Source organism: Neovison vison, chromosome 11 (genome assembly GCF_020171115.1).
Source record: "Neovison vison isolate M4711 chromosome 11, ASM_NN_V1, whole genome shotgun sequence".
Taxonomy (NCBI): domain Eukaryota; kingdom Metazoa; phylum Chordata; class Mammalia; order Carnivora; family Mustelidae; genus Neogale; species Neogale vison.
The window spans coordinates 164,261,028-164,282,561 of record NC_058101.1 but is presented as its reverse complement, the minus strand read 5'-3'; the positions used below and the strand labels follow the sequence as shown (position 1 = coordinate 164,282,561).

General features: G+C 57.1%; 1 protein-coding gene across 1 annotated transcript in view; it reads right to left on the bottom strand.

Moving 5' to 3' along the window:
• Nucleotides 1-112: 112 nt before the first annotated feature.
• Nucleotides 113-21,534, bottom strand: part of BIN3 (bridging integrator 3) — a 42,778-nt gene continuing 21,356 nt past the window's right edge. Inside the window, exons 2-9 of the mRNA XM_044225160.1 lie at nt 21,392-21,440; nt 14,620-14,660; nt 14,144-14,205; nt 10,800-10,936; nt 10,197-10,237; nt 4,067-4,208; nt 3,717-3,851; nt 113-1,014 (exon numbers count right to left, since the gene is read on the bottom strand). Of these exons, the coding sequence (XP_044081095.1) occupies nt 868-1,014; nt 3,717-3,851; nt 4,067-4,208; nt 10,197-10,237; nt 10,800-10,936; nt 14,144-14,205; nt 14,620-14,660; nt 21,392-21,440 (754 nt within the window). The 3' untranslated portion in view covers nt 113-867. The remainder of the gene's footprint in view (nt 1,015-3,716; nt 3,852-4,066; nt 4,209-10,196; nt 10,238-10,799; nt 10,937-14,143; nt 14,206-14,619; nt 14,661-21,391; nt 21,441-21,534) is intronic.

Sequence of the window (21,534 nt, the reverse complement as noted above, 5' to 3'; positions counted from 1 at the left end):
TGCTCTGGGCCCCGCCGCCTGCTGGTGGAGAGCGGCAATGCGGCAGGGGTGCGGCCCACTCGACAGGGCAGCACAAGCCTGACAAACCCGACAAACCCAGGGCGGCTCTCAGTCACAGCACAGTAACAGCTGGCGATTTTATTGAAAACTTCATTTGAAAAAATAAAATTATAAGTATTTCGGGGAGACAAACCCAGTATTCTGACTCTGAGACTTGTGAGGCTGTGACATTTGTGCGGTCCGTAGCCGAATGACACAAGCTGAGTTGTGTTTCTAAGGAATCTACAAGGCTTGGGGCTCTTCTCTGCACTTGGACAGAGGCGGGCTAAGCCAGTTTTTGTGGTGCTGGGAGGCTGGAGTGAGGGGTCTGTCTGGGCTGGGGGAACTGCAGCTCTTCCGTTCCCCATGGCAGTGTCTCGGGCCTCTTCAGAAAAGGAGTCTGAAGCGGAAAGGCAGTGAGGGCAGGTGGACTCCCCAGGATGGATCTTTGGAGGTAGATGTGATCACGCCCATGCAAGCAAGGCTAAGACCTCAGGTGAGCAGACAGAGCCTGTGCCTTTGAAGGCTGGAAGCTGGCTCAGGCCCTAAGCCAGGATACCCTCTGGACGGTTCTTTTGGAAATGAGAAGGCCCCTGGCTTTCTCTGCCCTGCTTACCGTCTGGGCTCTTGCAATGGGTGGGGGGCTGGCAGCCTGCTTGGGGCTCCTGGTGCCAGGCTAACTGCAGAGGGCCAGTGAGGTAGAGTGGGGTCCCTATATGTCTCTCAGGAGGGCCTTCTGCTAGCTGACGCCTGAGCCTAAGCTTGACAAGGGCAAAGACCATACAGGTTGACTTGTGTCCCAGGTGTCTTCAAAAGAGTGGCAGGGACTCAGTCATCGGCCACAATGGAGAGGGCTCTGAGCTCGCTCAGTCTGGCTTCGTTCTCCCTCTCCCGCTGCTCATCAGGGTGGCCGGGCTGGTCAAGCTGCTGGGTCAAGTCTCCGAAGATCTTCTGCATTTCAGAGTAGTATCCAACCTGCGGAGGATGAAGTTGGCAGGTGCTGGGCTCCTGGGGTACCAGGACCCATGGCCTTGCACCCCACTAGGCACAGCAGGACAGGAGGGGCCAGAGAACATCCTAGAGGCCGGCACGCTGCTGTTCCCTCAAACAGAGCACCCACGTTGAGTGAAGGGGGCTGGTTTCCACTTCTCCCTCCATCACTGCCCCTGCCCTCAGCCTGTCTCCTGAAACTGTGTGGCCAGCAGGGAGACTAAAGCTGTCGCCCCCAGCCTCTCGGGAACACCCACTGCTGCAGCCAGGATGGTAGTAAGTCAAAGGAGGTGGGAAGCAGCGGGTCCTTGGTGAGGTGAAGGAGGGGGTTCTGCCTCCAAGCCCTCCAGGCAGCTGAGGGGCAGAGGGTGCTGTGCAGGGAGGTGGAGGAGGCCCAAGGCCGGGGTGGGGTAAGTAGCCCCTAGGACACCTAGGCAGGTCCTGGGAAAACCAGCGAGGCAGGCACTGACTAGAGGCTGCTTTACCGGAGCTAGAAGCTGGACACCTTCATCCAGAGGAGGAAGGGTGTGGCAGGGCCCCAGAGCCCCTGGAGTCCATCTGAGAAGAAAAGGCGAGGAAGGGGACCCTCCCTAGCTGTCTGTTACTTCCTGAGCTGTCCCGCTGTTGACAGGTGGCACCACATACTCAGCGTTACCTTGGCTGTGTGGCTCGGAAGGCAGGGCTCAGAGCCCAGCACGTTGCCTGTGCCTGCATGTGTGGCATCAGGGCTGACGGGAGAGCCGCATGGCAGGGGGGTGCGGGCGAGCTGACGCATGGGGGCGACCCACCAGCAGGTCACAGCCAGCCGCCAGCTGCTCAGACCCAGCACCTTTTCCAGGGGCCACTTCTGCCTCAGTCTCTACCTCATGATCAAAGGCAAATACCTACTTTAATGAAAAGGATTCATGCTCTTCAAAACACTACTTGGACACCCCTAAGTCATGTCACCTCTAGCTCCAAGCTGTCTCTGGGGAGAGCCCAGAGTGCTAGTACCGCAAGGCAAGGCAGAGCAACAAGTTCGGGGACAGGGTCGAGGCTCAGGTGCTTCTGAGGGAGTGTCTCCCGCACTCCCACAGCTGGATATCCACTGTGTGGAGGGGGGAGCTAAATGAAGGTGTGCCCATGGGCCTGAAATCATGCTGGGGGAAGGCAGGGCCTGGCCTGCCCTGCCCCCCACTCCCTGCCCCAGAGCCGCACTGCGCAGGCTGAGTCACTGGGAATGCTCACTTCTCTAGTGACTAATGGCAGCAACAGCCTCGGGAGGGGGAGGCTGGTGCCGAGGAGGCAGTAAACAGCCCCCAGCCACCCCACTGCCAGGTTACAGGGCTGCCCTTGCCCCTCTGGGCACCCTGGAGCGTCCTACTGTGAACAGAATGGAGGGGGCAGGCAGCACGTGGCGGGGTGGGGGTGGGGAGCAGGAGCGGTGGAGGCGCAGGACGGGGAAGGCAGGGGTCTCCTTAAACACATTCTTCCACGGGGCCAGGTCTGAACTGCTGGAAGGAAGCCTTCACCTCTAGGGGCAATGCTCTGGGGGCGGGTGCAGAGCCCCTCACTTGTGTAAGTTCAATGTTCTCCCTCATTTCTCCCTAGCGACCCAGAACATTGTCACTAACAAGGTCCAGCTCCACTATCAACCCTGCTCAGGGTTCCGGAGCCCAGGTGGGCAGCCCCATAGTTTGGGTAGCGTCCAAAGACGGTAAGCTGGGGAGGCGGAATCCGTCTTCTGTGCGCCTGTGCCTGTTGACTGCAAGGAATGAATGTGTCCACTGGAGGGCGCCAGACACCCAGGCCAAGAGCAGAAGTGGCCTGGAAGTGGCTGAGCCTTGAGCTTTGCTAGTGACGGGGAACTGAGGGAAAAGCGGCAGCGTGCTGAGCACCTGCCGCGGGTTGGGGGTCCCACCTGGCACAGACCTCTTGGCTTTGGCACCTTGACATTTTCTCTTACAAATGGGGAGAAAAATCCCTGCTAATGGCTTGAATGGCAGGTGAGGAGGACAGGAGCTCTGTGCTACATTGTGTCCTTATACCCGAGGAGTGGGAGACAAGGTTTTAGCCTGTGTCCAATCCTCTAGCAGCCCGACCAGGGTGCTATTCCCACGCCGTCACGCACACCCAGCCTGGGGCCAGCTTGCCATTCTGGAAGGCGCACCATGGTCGGGTGCCCAGGCAGGTGCCTAGAGCATGGCCCTCCCCAGGGTTCAGACACCCCTCCAGGGCAGCTAGACGTCAGGCCACCCTGCAGTACCTGCCTAATGAAGGGGAGTAACAAGTGGGGAAGTGCAGACACGGGGTGTTGAGCAAGGTGCCTTCCCCCTGTAGGCCTCTGTGGCTGGCTGAGCATGCCATGCCCAGAACCTGCCTGCCAAAGTGGGGGCACTGACAGTGCGGCCTGCTTTCTCCGGGGGACAGGAAGGAGAGGACGTTGGGGGAAAAGCCGTTCAACAAAAAGGAACCTCATCCCAGGGCTGGGACGAACCAGAGAGCAACGGAGGAGCCAAGTCAGGAAGTGGAGCAAACACCGGCAGATGCGGTCCCCGGAGGCCGTCCCTGGGGCAGGGTGGCAGCGCCACGGTCTTGGCAGAGAGGAGAGCGGCCGAGCACACTTCCAGCTGCAGGTGGCGGCCGGGGAGGCACTACAAAGCCTGGCACTGGCTCCCTGCGGAGCAAGAGTGCCGCAGCGTCCTCACCTGGGCTCGGATCAGGGCCTCAAAGCTGGGCTGGAAGTAGTCGAGCCGGCTGTGGTAGAACCGCGGCATCTCATCCAGGAGCTGCTTGTTCTTGGCCTCGAAGTCGTCCCGCACAGGCCGCAGCTCTTCTCGGGCCTGGAAAGCAAGACGTCGGGGTCAGGGCTCCTGGTGGTTGACCTGGCGTCCACGCTGGGGGCACGATGTGTGTGTTGGGGGTGGGTGGGTGGGGAGCATTGGAACATCTGTGCCTTGCTCCCACAGCCCCGGAGTTGGTCCCCAGGTGGAGGAGGCCTGGCTGCAGGGTCCCACAGGGCCCGCTGTCCCTATCCACTGCTCCCTTCTCTTGGTACCTGGTGGAGTTTGGCCAGCACGGGCCCCGTCTTCTCCTTCTCCTCGTACTTCTCCACCTTGGCCTGCAGCCTCCGGTAGTCCTGCAAGGCCTGCTCCCGCCGCTTCACGGCCATGTTGAGGCTTGGGAAGACACTGCCGAACCTGTCGGACACAGGCCATTCTGCGAGCTGTGGCCTAGCAGCTTGAGGTGCTGCCAAGCGCACAGCCCGTGCGCAAGTTGAGTGCACTTGGGGGTTTGGTGCGAGCACACCAGTTGAGGCCCCGGCGCTGGATGAGCTCCTGCCACTAAGGGTGCTCTCTGGGGTCAGGCCAAGGGAAAGAAGGCAGGGCCGAGGGTCAGCCTGCTGACCCGAGATGAGCCACGGGGGCGGGAATGCTGGGATCCACTGTCGCGGCCACTGCCCCTCCCCCACCTGCCTCACATGGCCCTGGCCATGGCAGAGACCCAGAACAGAACAACAGCAGAGCTGAAGACTCCTCGCACTCCTTGGCCCAACACCTTCCTTTCATACAACAATCAAAACTGAGGCCAGAGACACACAACATGACACGTCCAAGGTTGCCATGAAGTAGTGACCATGCAGCAGAGAGCTCAGGGGTCCCAGTTCTCTGGCACCTCCCCACCACCTCATCCTGACGCTAGCAGGTGACACCTGCAGTCAAAACCTAGTCTGGGGGGTACCTGGGAGGCTCAGTCGTTAAGTGTTTGTCTTCAGCTCAGGTCATGATCCCAGGGTCCTAAGATGGAGCCCCACATCAGGCTCCCTGCTTGACAGGAAGTCTGCTTCTCCCTCTCCTGCTCCCCCTGCTTGTGCTCCCTCTCTCGCTGTGTCTCTATCAAATAAATAAGTGGAGTCTTTAAAACAAAAACAAAAAACCTAGTCTGAGCCTATTTCTATCAGCAGACCATGGCACAAGTAGGAATCCTCTGGTTCTCCCACTGAAATGGTGACAACCGTCCAACCAGATGTTTAGGGAAAACTTAAGGGCATCTGCCTGGCTCCCCCACCCCACCCACCATTCCAAAGGACCACAGGGAAAGGCTGAGGAGCATGCCATTCACACAGAGTGGCAGTGGACACTTTGGCCCCTGTGGGCATCATCTCTGTGACAGGTGTCATCTTTAATCAGGAAGGGCAAGGAGATCGTGAGATAGACAGAGGGCAGGACCGCATCCCAGGCAGGGATGCTGCCCTTCCCTTGATTTTAATAAGTGTTGAAGACCAAGAAACCAGCAAGCAGGTGTTCTGGACAGGAGGGGACAGGCCAGCTTCGCTGAATGCAAAGCCTGCAGGGCAGGGGGAGCTGTCGCTGCTGTGGGATGCGGCAGGTGTCTACTCTGTAAACCGGGGGTGCCTGCAGCCCGAGCAGATCTGGCCCCACAACCGAGGTAAAGGGTGGTGGCAGCCCTGGGGTTATTTGAGGCTGCTAGCCCCAGAGGGGGCAACTCAGAGGCAGGAGCAGGTGGCGGGGACTCCCCCCTTCATGGGTGCCCAGTAGCTCCTGGGCCACGATTAGATAGCCTGGATGCCACATCAGGAACGATTCTCCAAGTCTGCCTCGCAAAGGGGTATGCCCACAAATTTGGGGTTCTTTCTTTTCACTTTATTTAAAATTCTAGTTAGATAAATTTTTAAAAAAATATTTATTTATTTGAGAGACAGAGAGAGACAATGAAACAGAGAGAGCATGAGAGAAGAGGAAGTCAGTGGGAGAAGCAGACTTCTGCTGAGCAGGGAGCCCGATGTGGGACTCGATCCCAGGACTCCAGGATCATGACCTGAACCAAAGGCAGTCACTTAACCAACTGAGCCACCCAGGTGCCCCAGATGAATTTGGTTTTTAAAAGCCTCATCAAGTCAAGAGTGCCTGTGACACAGAATAATGTTTTTGTTTGTTTGTTTTTTCCAGAGAACAGAGAATATAAATTTGACCAAAGCACTGAATTTCCAGCCAAGGCTAAGGGATGCTGGTGGAATAAAAGGCTTATCCCCAAGAAAGGGCACTAAAACACATCCCTTTAATGAATGGGGAGTGCTGATGGGCTCACTACCCCACTGGAAAGGCTAAAAGTGGCTAAGACATGCCCTTAGACCAATCAGTCATCAAATCAACAGTGAACGACAGATCTGCCCACAGAAGAGGTCTCCTCGGTGCTGTGCGAACTGGGTGTGGGGACTGGCTACCTCCAGGACAAAGGTGTCCCCCTGCTCCCTCCAATCCACGGTAGGTCTACAGAGATGAGATCACCGGCAAGGACTGGCCTCGCCATTTGTGCCTCTGGTAGGGGCTCTCTGATGGGGTCTCAGTGGCTAGGCGAACCCCTCTCCCTTCCTAGGAGGGTGACCAGCAGCTGAGAGGTGGGGGCTCAAGGCAGCAGGTGCAATGGAGCCTGAAAAGCCACCATCACCCCCCCACTCCACTCCAGCCAGACCAGGGGCCACTGCTGGGCACCCTCATTCTCTTATTAGAATTGACCTGACTAGGTGGCCCCAGGGCCAGGGCCTCTGCTGTCCGTGCTGCAGGTGGCCTTGGGGGGAGTGGGCACAAACAGGACGAGGAGCAGGAAGCAGCAGGTGAAGCGTTTTCTATTAGAAAGAGGGCAGCAGCATGAACACAGCACACGGGGCACGCTCTCGGGGGCCGGGTGGGATGACCACCACACTGGTTGATGGTGCAGTTCTGGATACCCTCTGACCCCAGCAGCACTGGTCTTTCCGCTCGTCCTTTGTTGTCACTGGGGGTCGGTTCCCAGGGCCTTCCTGGGTCAAAGGCACCAGAGACGCCAACTACATGCAAGGACTGGATCAGCTTATAAAGGAGACAGGACTCCCAACCGGGGGCCAAGCCCCAGGCCCCAAGGAGGGAACAAGGCATGGGGCCAGGACTACAGATGTCCACACGATCCCGGGCAACCTCAGGGCCCACCAAGTGTAAGAGTGGGTGTGCCTCCAAGATGGGGCTCAGTCTCTGGAAGCAAGACCACCTGTTCCCTGTGGGGAAGAAGTGGCCCCAGCGCACACTGGCCCCAGCTGCTCTGTTAGAGCCAAACATCTCTTTACCACGGTAACTTCTGCCACCCAAGATGGTGCCCCTCAGTCACACCAAGAGGCCTCAGGAGGCTTAGCTGGCTTAGGTCACCACAGGCGGGTCAGGAGTCACTTACCACCTGGGTGGCTTTGGGCCCTGGGCTCCGGGACTCCCTTGCGGGAAGAGGCAGGGGTCATGCCGTACTTACATTAAAGTGGGTGAACTGAGGGCGGGCAGGGAGACCAGACAGTGCACTTGAGGTGGCAGACAAAAACGTGGCGGCCCAGGGCTCTGTAATCCTGGTTCTGGTTACTGCCCCAGTGAGGCCCCACCCCCCCATTAACTACGTGGACATGACACGCGGGACTCTGCCAGCTCCCTGCGCTGGGCAGTGTGGGCACCAGGCTGGGGAGCAAGGCCAGGAGCCCAGATGGCAGCGGTCCAGGGCCCCAGGTGTGGAGTGTCTGGTGCTCCCTCAGGTCAGGGAAGAAAGGGGGCAGGGAAGTGGGGTAGGCACAGGCTGCTCCCTGGGCCTTCTCAGACTTGCTCCCACGACTGCACAGGGGTACCTGCTGACTTCAGCTGACCAGGAAAGGTGGGGGACCCGGCTCTCCCCGAGGCCAGAAGTGCACACTTTCACCAGGCTGCCACTAAGAAACAACTGGAAAGCTGGACCCCCTCTGCTCAGTGTCCCACTTTCCCTGATAATTAGTGGTGACGGGGATCATGGGGAACACTGCAAACACGGAAGGCCCTGGGCCAGGGCCCGCAGGCCGACTCTACTTTCCATAGGCAGACCAACCCACCACGGGCCACCACTTCAGCCCATAGCCACCTCTGTCCCCTTCCTCCTGAGCGCGGACTTGAGCCACCACCGGGATGGACTTCAGGCCTCCCCTTCGATAGATGGGAAAACCGACTCAGAGGAGCAGGGACCTGGCCAGGGCGGCGGGCATGCTGGCCCGCCCACCGCACAGCACCACTGCGGCGATTACAGACCATCCGGATCCTTCTTCCTGAGGGTGCCACTTTGGCGTCCACCTAGGTCGCAAGCTCCTAAAATCTGTGCTGTGTCTACGCTTCCAAGAAGGGCGAAGTGGGCTGGGCCCACACCACACCGTCATTGAAGCTCTGCCCAGGTGACTATGACTGTCCTAAGGTACAACCAAACTGCCCCCCTCACGCCCCAAGCGATGGGGTGAGGAGGCAGAGAGAGGGAGGAGGGAAAGGGGGAAGGAGAAAGAGGCCGGCTGGGAGGTAGGCTGGGAGCAGCCGGCCCTGGTGGGGAATGCCTGCCATTCCTCAATCCGTGCCCACACAGCCGGGATCTTCCACCCACCAGGAAAGGGAAATTGAAAGCATCCCCATCCGACCATGTGAACGCAGCCCAGAGACTGGGGGATTAGAGGCCAAGCCCCCTGGGGGGAGACTGGGGGCGGCCGGGCAGCCATGTGGCGATGTTCTTCATCAGAGGACAGGAAAGCTGCAGTTTCCTGTTTCCGGTACCGGGGTCCCTGGGAGCGTCTCTCCTGGCAAGAGGCGGCAACAGGCAGTGCCGGTTTTATGTGGTTAGGGGAGATCGCATGTCGGTGCTGGGATGGAGGAGCCTGCCAGGGAGGCAGGCAGGCCTGGGAGGCTCAGGCAGAGGTCAGCGGATCTGCTGCGGAGATGGTGCCCGCCCCCTGTGCTGCTCACCCACCTTCCTGGCAGGTGGTGGGCTGCTGGGGCGGTGGGAAGCAGCCGGGATTTCTCTCCATTTGGCTCTAGAAGCCAGGCATCAGATTTCAAGGCCGCCTCCTTGGTTGTGAAATCGAGATGGGAGTCAGTCCCCTTGTTCTCTGAGCTGGTGTCCCCTGCCTAGCTCTGCCAGCCGTGGGTGTCCACGGCAGCCTCAGTGGCGGCCCCTGGTCCTTCCCATCCAGTTGCCGACCCTCGGTCCCGGAGACCCAGTCAGAAGGCCGCCAGCAATGGAGCTCCTGCTGACACCTCCCTCCCAAGCCACCAGCCTCCTCGGCACCCAGTTCCTCATGGGACCCTGCAACCTGGGGCCGAGCAAGGGACAGAGGGCTGGGGTTCAGGGAAGGAGTGGGGGATGCAGGGAAAAATCCCTTCCCACGCAGGCCGAGCCTCCAGACATCCCAGGCTTAGAAACAGCTTTCCCTAACCCCACCCCTTGGACCCGAACAGGGAGCAAAGAGCTCCAGAGCCCCAACGCCAGGGGCTGGAGGACCAAAACCTGCTCTCTTCGTCTCCCTCCGGGCCCCGGTCCAGGCCTAATGGTAATTAGCAGAGCCTCATTACCCAGGCCTGGTGAGGCAGCTGCCAGGGACCACCACAGGAGAGGTAATAAAGTGCAGCTGCCGGGCTGGAGCGGGAACCTTTCTAGGTCAGAGGCAGTTTGGGAGAGGCTGGGGAGGAAGATGAAGTGATCCGGGAGCTTCAAGGCAATGCTCCTCCTGCCCACCCCCCCGGCCCACCCCCTCTGGGGACTCAGGGAATAGGCCCGTCTGATCACTGCCCAGGGCCTGCCGGAGAGAAAATGAGTCTTACAGAAGAACTTTTGACCCTGACAGGTCACGAGTTAGGGGACCTTCCCAGGCAGGACCCCGCTGCTGCGCCCTTCCCCATGTGCAGCCACCCCCACATTTCAAAAGCCGAACGCTCCAGGCAGCTGCTCTCCCAGCGCGGCGGGGAGATGAAAGGCCCTGCCCATCCCCGAAGAGGGCCGGCCGAGATCTCTGCTCGCCCAACGCAGCAAGCTCCGGGCCCTCTGCTTCTCCACCAGGAACAAAGGGGAAAATGGCCAAGTGACCACCGGGGCAGAGGCTGTCTGGCGCGGCAGATCGGAAGTGCCTCGTGGTCACTGGGCGCACCCGGGCCAGGCGCGTGCGCTCTGGAGCCACCACACGAACCACCCCCGGGGACCACGGGGCCCGAGGCTGGTGTCCCTGTTGTGATTCTGGTCAGCCCCGCGTGCGTCTGGAAACAGGCTGCTAGAGACGCTATCTGGCCACCAACTGGCCAGTGGGCCTGCCTTTCCAATAAGTGCCCTGAGCCCAGGTCTCTGAGGCCTGTGGTCCCCAGACGACCTTTACTTACTTTTTTAAGGGTTCAATCACGGTCTTTTGAATCTGGTTCACCTGTTAAGAGCAAAAAACCCAAAGACATCAACACCGAGGGGAAGTCAGACTCTTCCTCAAACGGGAAGCCAGGTTCCTGAGAAGAGAAAAGCAGCCTCAGGGCTCTGCTGAGAACCCTGGGCACGGACAAGACCCAGGCTGGGGGGACTGGGGCGGGACTGGCAGGTGGGGCACTCCAACTCTGCTGCTGCAGTGAGCTGACGCCCGGGACGCCCGAGGGCAGCAGGAAGTACTGTTCTGGTTCTGGTTTCAGGTCAGGTGTCCTCCCGCTTGCCCACTGCAGCCCTGCTCCGGGGGGAGGCCGGGTGGGCAACAACAGCGAGGGAAAGGGGCTGCAGGCGTGCACAGCTACCCTGTCTGCCTCATGGTCTCATGGTGAGTGAGCCATGGGAAGCAACGTGGGCTGAGGCAGGGCTGGGAAAGAGATCCCAGGGCTTGCAACACTCGCGCCTCTGAGGGCTTGAAGGCGGCCGAAGAGAAGACCAAGCCCATTAAGGACTCCGCATAGGCACTCCACCCACACAGAAGCCTGAGAAGGCAGGAGAGCAAGACCCCCACTTACCTTTTCCTGGTTGAAGGCATCCATCCGCTTCATGGCCGTGTCCAGAGCTGTCACCATGTTCAGGAAGTCCTGGTCTTGCTCGCAGAGGGGATTGGAGAGCAAGTCCAGGGATATCTTCACGGCAGACTTGGACATGGCTGTAAGAGGTCAAAGCTCAGTGAACCTGGGAAGGGACAGGCTTCAAGGTCTTGTTGCCAGGAACGCCGTCCTCCTGCAGTCCAGGGGCCATACCCTGACCTCCCCCAGGCTGCACACCATAAAAGCTTCGGAGTACCAGAGAACATGAGTCACAAGTCCTTACTGTCCGGTGACTGTTCCTGACCACTGGATGCCACTCTGGGTAATTCTTTTGAGTGGCTTTACCTTTTGAAATGACTTAATTTTCTGAACTCTAGATTTTAACAGAATCATTTGGGTGGGAAGCTATAAAAAAATACTTATTTCTAGCTCTACAGATTCTCATTCAATAAGTCTGGAATCCAAGAACGTGCATTTTAAAGAAACTCTTAGGAGTGCCTGGGTGGTTCAGTCGTTAAGCATCTGCCTTCAGTTCAGGTCATGATCCCGGAGTCCAGGGATCGGGTCCTGCATCGGACGCCCTACTTGGTGGGAAGCCTGCTTCTCCCTCTCCCACTCCCCCTGCTTGTGTTCCCTCTCTCACTGTGTCTCCCAAAAATGGAGCCTTAAAAACCTGTACCAGACCAAGAACTCCAAAGCTGTCAATGGGTTCCCACCCCACTACTCCCCCCACCCCCATTTCATTCAGGGCTCCAACAACCCAGGAGACATCTGGGGTGGTGTATTTTGGCTCCATTTCCCAGATGAGGCAGGTGAGGCTCAGAAGAGCTCGTAATGGCCTACAGTCAGACAGCAAAAAGTGCCGAGCCAGGCCCAGCCAGGGTATCTGCTTATGCTGTCCAAGGTAATTTCTCCCATGCACGGAGACCACTGCCCCTCTGTAGCCTTGTCCATATGTTCTGACACCCTGTGTGACATAAGGGGAGCCCCGAGATCACAGGGCAGCTGTGAGGGAGCTCTATCAGTAGCTCTGGGGTTCTTGGTCCCAGACAAGTTTTTAGGTCTCCATTACTTGTAAAAAAAAAATTCTAGAGGGGCAGGACGAGCGACTGGAGAAGGGCCCGGCCTGCTCCATACTGTCTGTGCCAGTTTCAAGGTCTCAGGGGAAAACAAGTTTCTGAATATATTACTATTTCATGCCATGAATTTAAGATGCTGGCAACTGCAAGACACATCGTTACCGCACAGACCATTAGGAAAGGACAAAAGTGCCAACTAAACGCTATCAAGTGCCACGGTGTCTTGATTTCAGAGATGTTATTAAATGTGAAAAAAGTCTTTGCATGAATGAAAGAAGGGTCACTCCAGTTCGTGACAGATGTGGCCTCGCCTGGCCCCTGCATCTAAGAAGGGAGCATCCCTAAGGCCAATCCCAGCCCGCCTTGAGGAAGGGGAGAAAGAGAAGCTCACCTGGGGGGCCCCTCTTCCCTCGGGCCCCTCCACATGCCTACGAAGAGGTTTTTTTGTCCTGGTTTTTTCTCGAACCTGGGAGCTTGCTGCCTTCACCCAGCAAAGGGGCAAAGTATGGGAGAAGCCCAGGAAAGCAGACCTCCCAGAAATGTTGAAGCAATGGAGCAAAAAACCCTCTTTCGAAGCTGTGAAGTGACTTTGCAGGCTTAGGAGCAGATATCATGTGGAACCTGCCTGGATTATGAGATGACCTCAGAGGGTATAATGAAAGGATAAAGCCTCAGACAAAACTGGAAACGTGTTTGAAAAATTTCTTCCACTAATTTTTTTTTTTTAATATTTGAAGAAAAAACCCTGAAAAGTTGGAATGGGGGAAGACCTTCTTCCCAATTTTCCTTTTCTCTCCTGAAGCGTTCACACTTCCTGCCTTTGTCTCTGTTCGAATCACCCAGACCTTCTGAAGTTAATTAACAGCATGGAATTCCCCCGGCCCCGGTAGTCCTCACTGGGCCTCTGTGAGCGCTGCTGGGCCCCCACTCTCAGGGACTGGAAGGGTGTGGCCAGCCCAGCACAAACTGGGAGCCTGGCGGTCTTTGAACTTTAAAGGCGGGGGGTGGGGGGGTGGTCTTAGACGCCACATAGGTCTCTGGAGCCCTAATGCACCCTCAGAATGTAACAGTCAACAAAGACTGGTCACATGCAGGTGAACTTGCCTGGGCACGCGGGATGGGATTTTGGTTCTTGTCCAGGCAGTTGAGGAGACCCTGAGATCAGGAAATTTGATCCCCTCAACAATCTGGAGCAGCAGTTCTCAAAATGGGGTCCCTGGACCAGCTACAGCAGCACTGCCTGAGGGTGGGCCTTCCAGGGACTCTGATGCACCGGCTGTAGGGTGCAGGCCTTGGGCGGGGCTGGGGCGCCGCTATTTCAGGAGGGCATTCTCTGTCCAGACTCTGCTCTCGACTCCGGGCTCCAGGGGTCCCCCGTTTATCCTGATTTATTAGAAAACCATGCTATCCACTTCATGGGTCTCTGACATTCCACTGCTTCCAGAGCCACTCACTCTGAAAACACTACCTTCCCTTCATCTAAGCTCTGACCCTGTGGTTGTTGGGAGAAGCACCCAGGAGAGGAAGCAGTAAGTCACAGCCTCTCTCTCTCTTTTTTTCTTTTTTTTTTTTAAGATTTTATTTCCTAGGGCGCCTGAGTGGCTCAGTTGGTTAAGCCACTGTCTTCGGCTTGGGTCATGTTCCCAAGGTCCTGGGATTGAGCCCCACATCTGGCTCCTTGCTCAGTGGGGAGCCTGCTTCTCCTTCTCCCTCTACCTGCTACTCTGCTTGCTTGTGCTCTCTGTCATATAAATAAAATTCTTAGAAAAAATATGGATTTTATTTATTTACTTGATATATAGAAAGAGTACAAGTAGGGGGAGCGACAGGCAGAGGCACAGGGAGAAGCAGACTCCCCACTGAGCAGGGAGCCCAATGCGGGACTCGATCCCAGGACCCCAGGGATCATGACTTGAACTGAAGGTAGATGCTTAACCAACTAAGCCACCTAGGTGCCCTATCACAGCCTCTCCTGTACTGGAAAGGCAGTGGCGAACGATGAACAAAGATTCCACCCAGGCAACCTGGAGCTACCCACAAAACAAAAAGACGGGGCAGACCCTTGGCCCACTGCGCACACAGCCTGGAGGTGCTGGGGCAGTCGTGTCCAGACCCACCTGCGTCCTGGGGATGAGCAGCAGCATGTGGCCCTGTGCAAAGACCTCAGGAGCCAAGCCGCATGTGACAGAGGGCCGGAGGTCCACCTATACCCCCAGACTAGGCCTGGCTTAGGGATACGCCACCTACCCAGGTCAGCATCGGTGCTCTTCTTCATGTCCTTCTGCAGCCTCCTGGTCTGCTCCTCCAGCCTGCAAGGCAGGGGCATGGTCCTGGGCACCTGGCACCGCCAGCTTGCTTCAGCCCCTTCCTTCCCATCTACCTGAGCTAAGCCCAACCTGACGCTCTGGACCGCCTGCCAGGAGAAGCAGGGGCCCCTGCACCGCGGGGATCTGTCCTACCAATGGGAGGGCCACTGCCAGCTCTGTGCGAGGCCAAGAACCCAAAGGCTAAGAGTTAACGACTCTCACACAGCTATCAGCTGGGGGAGAATTTCTGGCAGGCTGTGAACTGAGCTGCCCTCGGCTCCCGGGCTGCTGGTGGGACAGAGGAGCGGCCCTGCTGTTGGCAGTTGCCAGGAGGGGCCCTGCGGGAGCTGAGACCTAGCAGGAGGCTCCTGCCCTTCTCCCCCCAACCCCCCCATCCTTCTGGGATTTGACACTCACTGCTGGAGTTTTCCATACTCCCTCTCAAAATCTCTCTCCACCTGTAACCAAAGAGATAACTCAATCATCGGAGAAATGACAACACGCTGGAAAAAATCTGCCAGCCAGCTGAAACTCCCCGCACGCCCTCCCCGGGGCTGCGGAGAACCACCCCGTCCAGTCCACACAAGCACTGGCAGATCGTTAACGGCACAGTATCCCTGTGTTCCCGAATTAATTAAGTGTTTGATTTAGGGCAAAAGACTCCCCTCCCACATAGGCCAGCCCGGCAAGCAGCAGCGGATTGTGGCTCTGTTCTGCCACCACAGGGCGTGAGGCACCGGGCTGTGTTCCCTCTCCCCACCACCCCCCCAACCCCTTGTGGGGCAAGTGAGGTGCTCAGAATGTGATTGAGACTCAGGCAGCCCAGCGGGGAAGCAGGCGGTCCCCTGCTGCTCCACGCCCCGGTTTCCTTACAGGGCCTACCTCCTGTGACCTTCAAAGTTCAAGGTGTTTCAGGGTGGATCCAGAAAGCTCCTGTCTCCACTCTGTGTGCTGGAATGTTCCCAGTGCAAACTGTTACTCCTGGCTTGGGCAATGCTCTCTTAAAACTCTTCATAAGTTAACCGATTTCCCCGATGCCAGCAACATTTACATCAGGTGAGCGTGAGTCCTAGTCCCAATTCTGCTGCCTCCAAGTCAGGGAAGTCAGGAAAGCCACCTGCACACCTACACCTGAATGTCCTCATCTGTCCACCGGGGCCCTGGCCATGGTCCCTTAGGAGAGTGGCCTGTGATGCAGATGACATCTGTGAGCCACAAGGAGGGGACTGAGAGCTCTCCTCATTCCCTTCCACATGGGCAGGACCAGCTCCTTGGACAGCTTGCTGAGCCTCTGGGCTGAGGTGCTCCATGCTCTCAGGGTGCTCACCTCGTGCTTCTGGCCACAGCCGCTCCTCCACAGCTGGAGGAGGCAGAGGTACTCATTACCCCCTGTACTCAGGAGCTCCCTCAGACAGAGGCAAAGCAAACCGCGTATGATCACACCGCTAGAGAGTGGCAGAGCCGGGATGGGGACACGGGCGGCCTGGCTCCAAGGCCTGGGCTCTTACCTGGCATTCTGAGAATGGGGAAAAAGGTATTTGCTGATGAATTAAAGTCATGACCTAAGAAAGATGCCTTCTTGGCTGCTCCCAGAGACTCCTGCCAGTGTGAGTCCTGAACCCTGCTTCTCAATCTCCCGACAGACTGGCTGAAGCTCACGGAGAGAGAAACTATGCAAAGTGTCAAGGCCCCACTGTTCTTCATCAACACACTCTTCTGTCACAGTGCCCCGCGAAGCATTCAGGAGTCCCACAGACCCCATACTCCTCCTGTGCATTTGGGTAAACTCAACATAATCCCAGAATGGCAGAACAGTATTTGGGCCAACTATTTCCTGTTACAAGTGAGGGGAACAAAGCCCAGAGGTGGGGGGGGGTGATTTTCGGGAGGATGCAGGGCTGGTCGGTGGCAAAGGAAGGTGGAATTCAGATTCTGAGCTCAGTACCATCCTCTGCTTTGAAAATAGCATTCGTCAACCCCACAAACATTTACTGAGCAACTATTAAGTGCAACATATTCTGCCAGGTGTGAGGGCTCCACCGGTGAACAGACCAGACATGGGAACTGGTGGGAGAGATGACACAGATTCAATATACAAGTGTACATGTGCAGCCCCAACTGGGGTTAGGGCCACACACTGGAGAACCTGCCTAGCCAGGGACCCACGCCATGACAACGTGTCTCTGCCCTTGCATGGACATACCTCACTTTCCTCATCTGAACTGTCAAGTTGTGAGGTAGGAGCTCGGGGTCTCTTCTTACTTTATGCACCCAGCATCTGGGACCTGACACAAAACTGTGAAGTAAAATTCACCACTGGTTTCCTTCTCTCCAGTAAGTCTTTGCTCTCTTTTCAGCAGACCCCCTGCCCCGCCCTCTCTCCACCCAGGAACCTGACTAGTTCATCATCGCCTTCCTTATGATCCAACAAAAGCTGCTCTAGAGAAATTCAATATTCGCACCCATGAAAGCATATATTCCTGACAAAAGCTTCACGTGCCACCTATCCCGGGGGATGTGTAGTGGGGCAGGAATCAAAGTCTCAGCCAAAGCCTGAAGAGCATTTGGTGAGACGGCAGGCGGGGGCTTTGTTCTGGGGTGGGGGGCCTGGCCCTGGCCCAGCAAGTCCGCACTGCGGCAGTCTAGCCCTTTCTCTGGCAGTGCCACCGAGGACAGTGGGGGATAGGAGCGAGCAAAGACGGACGAGACCTGAACTCTGATACCAGCTGTGCAGCATGAAAAATACTACCTAACGTTCTGAGTCTGGGTTTCTTTCCTAGTGGAACAGGATCGCTCTGGTTAGGCTTTCCCTGTGAAGACGGCCGGTGGCTGCCGCTTTTTAGCGGTGTCGGGCCTGCTGGCTGGCTTGAAGGATCCGCTAGCAGTCTGTGCCGAGCCCGGTGCCTGGCCTGCCGATGGTGACTCCTTGCTCCTCTCCTACACGCAGGGGCACTGGGAGGCCCAGAGCAGTCGTGGGGTGCAGACTGGACCCTAACCCCTCAGCTGGGAGGACAGGCAGCACATAGCATGGAGTCAGCTGATAGCCAGACCTTCAGCTAAGCCTAGATCGTGTGCCTGGGGGTTGCACCGGGGCCTTCCCTCACAAGACACATCCCCTCTCTTACTCTGTACGATGTGACCACTAAGCAAAGTCTTCACATACAAAAAGCCTTTTTTCCCCAAAAGAAAGAAATTAAACGAAGGAGGTCTTGGTCAGAATCCAGCCCTCCCGAAGATCAAGAACACGGAATCGGTGCTCCTGGAGGGGAGGCGGGTACAGAGAAGGCCTGCTGACCCACCGGAGCTATGGCTTTGGCTCCCAGCACCCTCTTTTGCAATCTCCACATGTGCTGATGCGTGTGTGGGATGGCGAAGAGCACCTGGTTCCCCTGGCCGGGACTGCTTGGACTTGCAGAGAGAGCGAGCGATGGTGGGGTTCTGGGCTGGGTCACTCTGGTTGCTGAGAAACGAGGTCTCATGCTGGCAGCTGACAAGTAGGTTGGGGTAGGGCTGGCTCCTTTGGCCTTTTCTCAAGGCCACGTGGCCACCTGCGATGTCCATGAACATTTCCCTCCTCTGCTTCTGGTAGCCAGGTGTGGCTTGCTCCGACAGCTCGATGGTCTCAAGATCCCACTCCTCCCCTGGGGGAAAGAGCCAAGGCAACCACCAGGATTCTGACCCCTCAGACAACGGCGAAGGGAATAGAGAAACACACTAGAGTCTCAGTCCAAGGTCTATCCACTCTGAGGGAAGAGCCAAACACAAGAGATCTGAACATCTTTGAATGCTTGATGCTTCTGCCAAAGAGGCGACTGGCCCCAAGTCAACAATGTGAATGTAAACACATGTGCAGACTGTCAGAGGGTCGGGGTGGGCCGGGCCGGCGAGGTTAGCGCAGGGGGACTGAGCACCCCACCGCAGGCTGCTCCCCGCACGCTCCACAGCTTTGGGTGCTGTTCCCCGCTCTCCCTGCCACTGGCCTGGGGTCAGGGTTAACGCGGAGCAAGAGTCAGGATTTGTGAAGGGAATAAGGGGGCCGAGCTCCCACCCAAACTGCCACTTGTGAAGGGAAAAGGGAGATGGGTAGGCAGGGCCGGGCCTCCAGCGCCTGAGCCGCACTGTGCCAGGTCGGAGCTGGGGCGGAGGGCATGCGGGCGTTCTAAGAAGCCTTTCTCTGAGGGGTGCTGGGGGCGGGGGAAGCAGCTTCCCCGGGGATGTCGCAACACGATTAAATGCGGCTGACTCTCTGCTTGGCAAGGGACGATCTCCCTCCAGGGAAGGCTCGACATGGTGACCTGGCCAGTGTTCTGCCTTGAGGCTGTGGAGCGCCGCCCCAGCTGAGAGTCGGAGAGGGCACCTTCCTGCCCGTGGTGACCCAGGCTAACTGCTTCAGAGACGGCGTCCATCCTGCCCGGTTGCAGAGGGAGGAGCTGCTTCCCTCCCCCACGCCAAGCTGCTCCAGTTGCCTTCGGGATGGAGGGGCAGGAGGGGGCTAAGCCAAAGGCTGGGACTAGGGGGTGTGGGGGCGCCCGTCCTGCCCCTTCCAGGGCCGTGGCCAGCCCCTGCCGAGAACATGCTACCCCAGCCTGAGCCCTGACAATAACGGAACTTGGGTTAAGGACCTGGACACAGGAGAAGAGTGTGAGCACCGCACAGTGCTTCCTTTGTGTCGACAGCTGGGTGCCTTGAGCCAAAAACCTCCTGAAACTCCCTGAAGATAATGTGAGCGTTTCTGCCCATGACGGGGCACCAGGACTTCCCATCAGCAGGCAGCCACGTTTGCCACTCTCTGACATCGCCCGGGTAAGACCAGCAGGGTGTTCCCACCATGTGCAGGCAGCCACCATAGCGGCCTGGGCCCGGCCTGTTGTGGGGGCCTGGAGGGGGCCTGTGTGGCGGAGAAAGAGACCCAAAGGGGCAGGCTCTCATTCTTCATACTTCAGTGCCTCTGGGGAGTTGAGGGAGCATAGAACTTTCTTCCAAGCCCTAACATGGCTCTGGTTCCTTGGGAGAGATCAAAGGCCCGGCCGACCATTTCCTCCCGGCCCCACTAGGGGATCCGGCTGCTCTGGGGACAGGCTGCATCCCCAGGAGTTTAGAAACTGTCTTCCCATCATGGAGTTGACATTTCTTGAGGGCTCGTTATGTGTCAGACGCTGTGTTCAGTGCTTCATATGGGTGACCTTACATAAGACTCCGAATACGTCAACGGCATGGGTACCAGGATCGTCTGCACTCACGAAGGAGGAAAGAAAGGCTCAGAGAGGGTAAGGGCCTCGTCTACTGTCATCACACACAGCACATGGCAGAGCGGTGGGAATCCAGGCAGGAAACCTCCCAAATCCGGCTTCTTAATCACTAGTTGATGCCCAGTTTGTCTGGGGGAGTAGATTCCCGAAGTCAAAGGACCACAGTTCTATCTCAAACAAGACCCCCATGAGGAGCAGGAGAAGCAGGCCAGGGGCTCATTCGCCAGCCTGTCTGTAGGGCCATCCGCTGGCACTGGGACTGTACCTGTCCTTCCTCTGGGGAGACCTCGCCACTCCTCAGATTAAAAGACCCAGAGATCTGTCAAAAAAGAGCCTCGGGTAAAGAAGCTAGAAAGCGAATTGTAGCCTGTATTTTTCTATGGAGAACAATGGCTATCTGCATAGAGGTAAGGGTGTCGGGAGAGTTTTCTGTTTGTCTGTTTGTGTTTTGGTAGTGAGTGTGGGGAATAAAGGACCCTTCTCAAAAACCACTTCCCTTTCAGATTTGCCCTGGATTAAACTCTGGAGACTCAAAGCCACACCTTCCCACTTCCTGTAGCCGGCTAGAGCCCAACACTTGCACGCCCAGATTCTCTGTGCTTCAGCTGAGGGCCTCCGCAGATGGCCAGCCTCTGCATGGGAGGTAAAGTGCCGTCTGTCCTCGGCCTGCCTTCACTTGAAAGAGAAACGCAGGCGCACTTCCTTTTAAGTGGCCTGACTTTGGATTTTCCAAAGACTGAGCCATTGGTCAGATGTGTGCTGAACTTCCCTTCTTGCCAAACTGCTGCGGTAGCTTTCCTGTAGTCCTGAGTCCTAGCCAAGCAGGGCTGAGGCTGTGAAGCCAAGGAGGCCCGTCAGGCTCTCCAGCAGGCCAACAGTGCTGGGCACAAGGAGAGGCGGTGTGTAGTAATGCTTCCCCACAGTGAGACCCAGAGCCGGCTCCAATTTGTGGGATAGGGGGTTCAAAAGACCATTCTTTACCAGAATTCCCCAACCTTCAAAGACCTTCGCAGCCTGAAGAGGCAGCCCAAAGGAATGGAACGTGTATGGAACAGAGGCTCCAAGTCACTGTGACTTCATGGGCCTTGGTTTTCTCACCAGAAATATCAGGTTGGATGGGATGATCACTAAGGGCTTCCACCTCTAACTTTCTAAGAATCTGTGATTCCTCTCCCATTCTGGGGATAAAATAGGGATAAAAACCGCAGGCTTTAAGGGCACCTGGGTGGCTCAGCAGGTTAAGTCTCTGCCTTCAGCTCAGGTCATGATCTCAGGATCCTGGGATCTAGGCCTGCATCGGGCTACCTGCTCTGCAGGGAGCCTGCTTCCCCCTCTCTCTCTGCCTACTCTCTGCCTAGTCGTGATCTCTCTCTCTGTGTCAAATAAACAAATAAAATCTTTAAAACAAACAAACAAGCAAACAAACAAACAAAAAAAAAACAAAACCCGCAGACTCTCAAGGGGGTAGGATTCACTCATGCCCTCCTGCAGACTCTGGGTCCTTGCCAAGATGCCTTTCACAGTGGAGAGAAAGGGACCTCCCCAGAGAAGCTTCCTGATCCGGAGATAAAGGTTTGGGACATGTCCTCGGCGGGGGCCTACGTTTCAGGAGCCCTCTTAGGGAAGCACAGACTACAAGCTAGATCATAGAGATGGGCCCTACAGGAGCCACAGATTCCTCCTCACCTGTCACCTATCTCCTCGACCCACCCGAGGATGATGGGGAGGAGCCCAGGCTGATCTGGAGAAGGAAAATGTCCCAGGCTAGGAGGTCCCCACAAGCCCCAGTCTAGGTGAGGTTCTAGAGTGACACGGCTGGGAGGAAGGCAGCCTGGGTGCAGCCCTCTCAGGCCCACGATGAGCTGAATCAAAGTTCTGGTTCTCTGCAAAGGACACGTGAGACAGACTGAGCTTCAGAATGAAAGAATCGGGTTACTCACTGTTTTGGGGACAATCTGTTTCTTGGGCTGCCCAATCTTGAAAGGAATCCTATGAGAGAAAGAGACAAAGGGGGCTTTTAGGAGAGATGGGGAGGGATGTGGTTGAAAAGCACTGATGAAGTGTAAGCTGCTGTCCTCCTGCA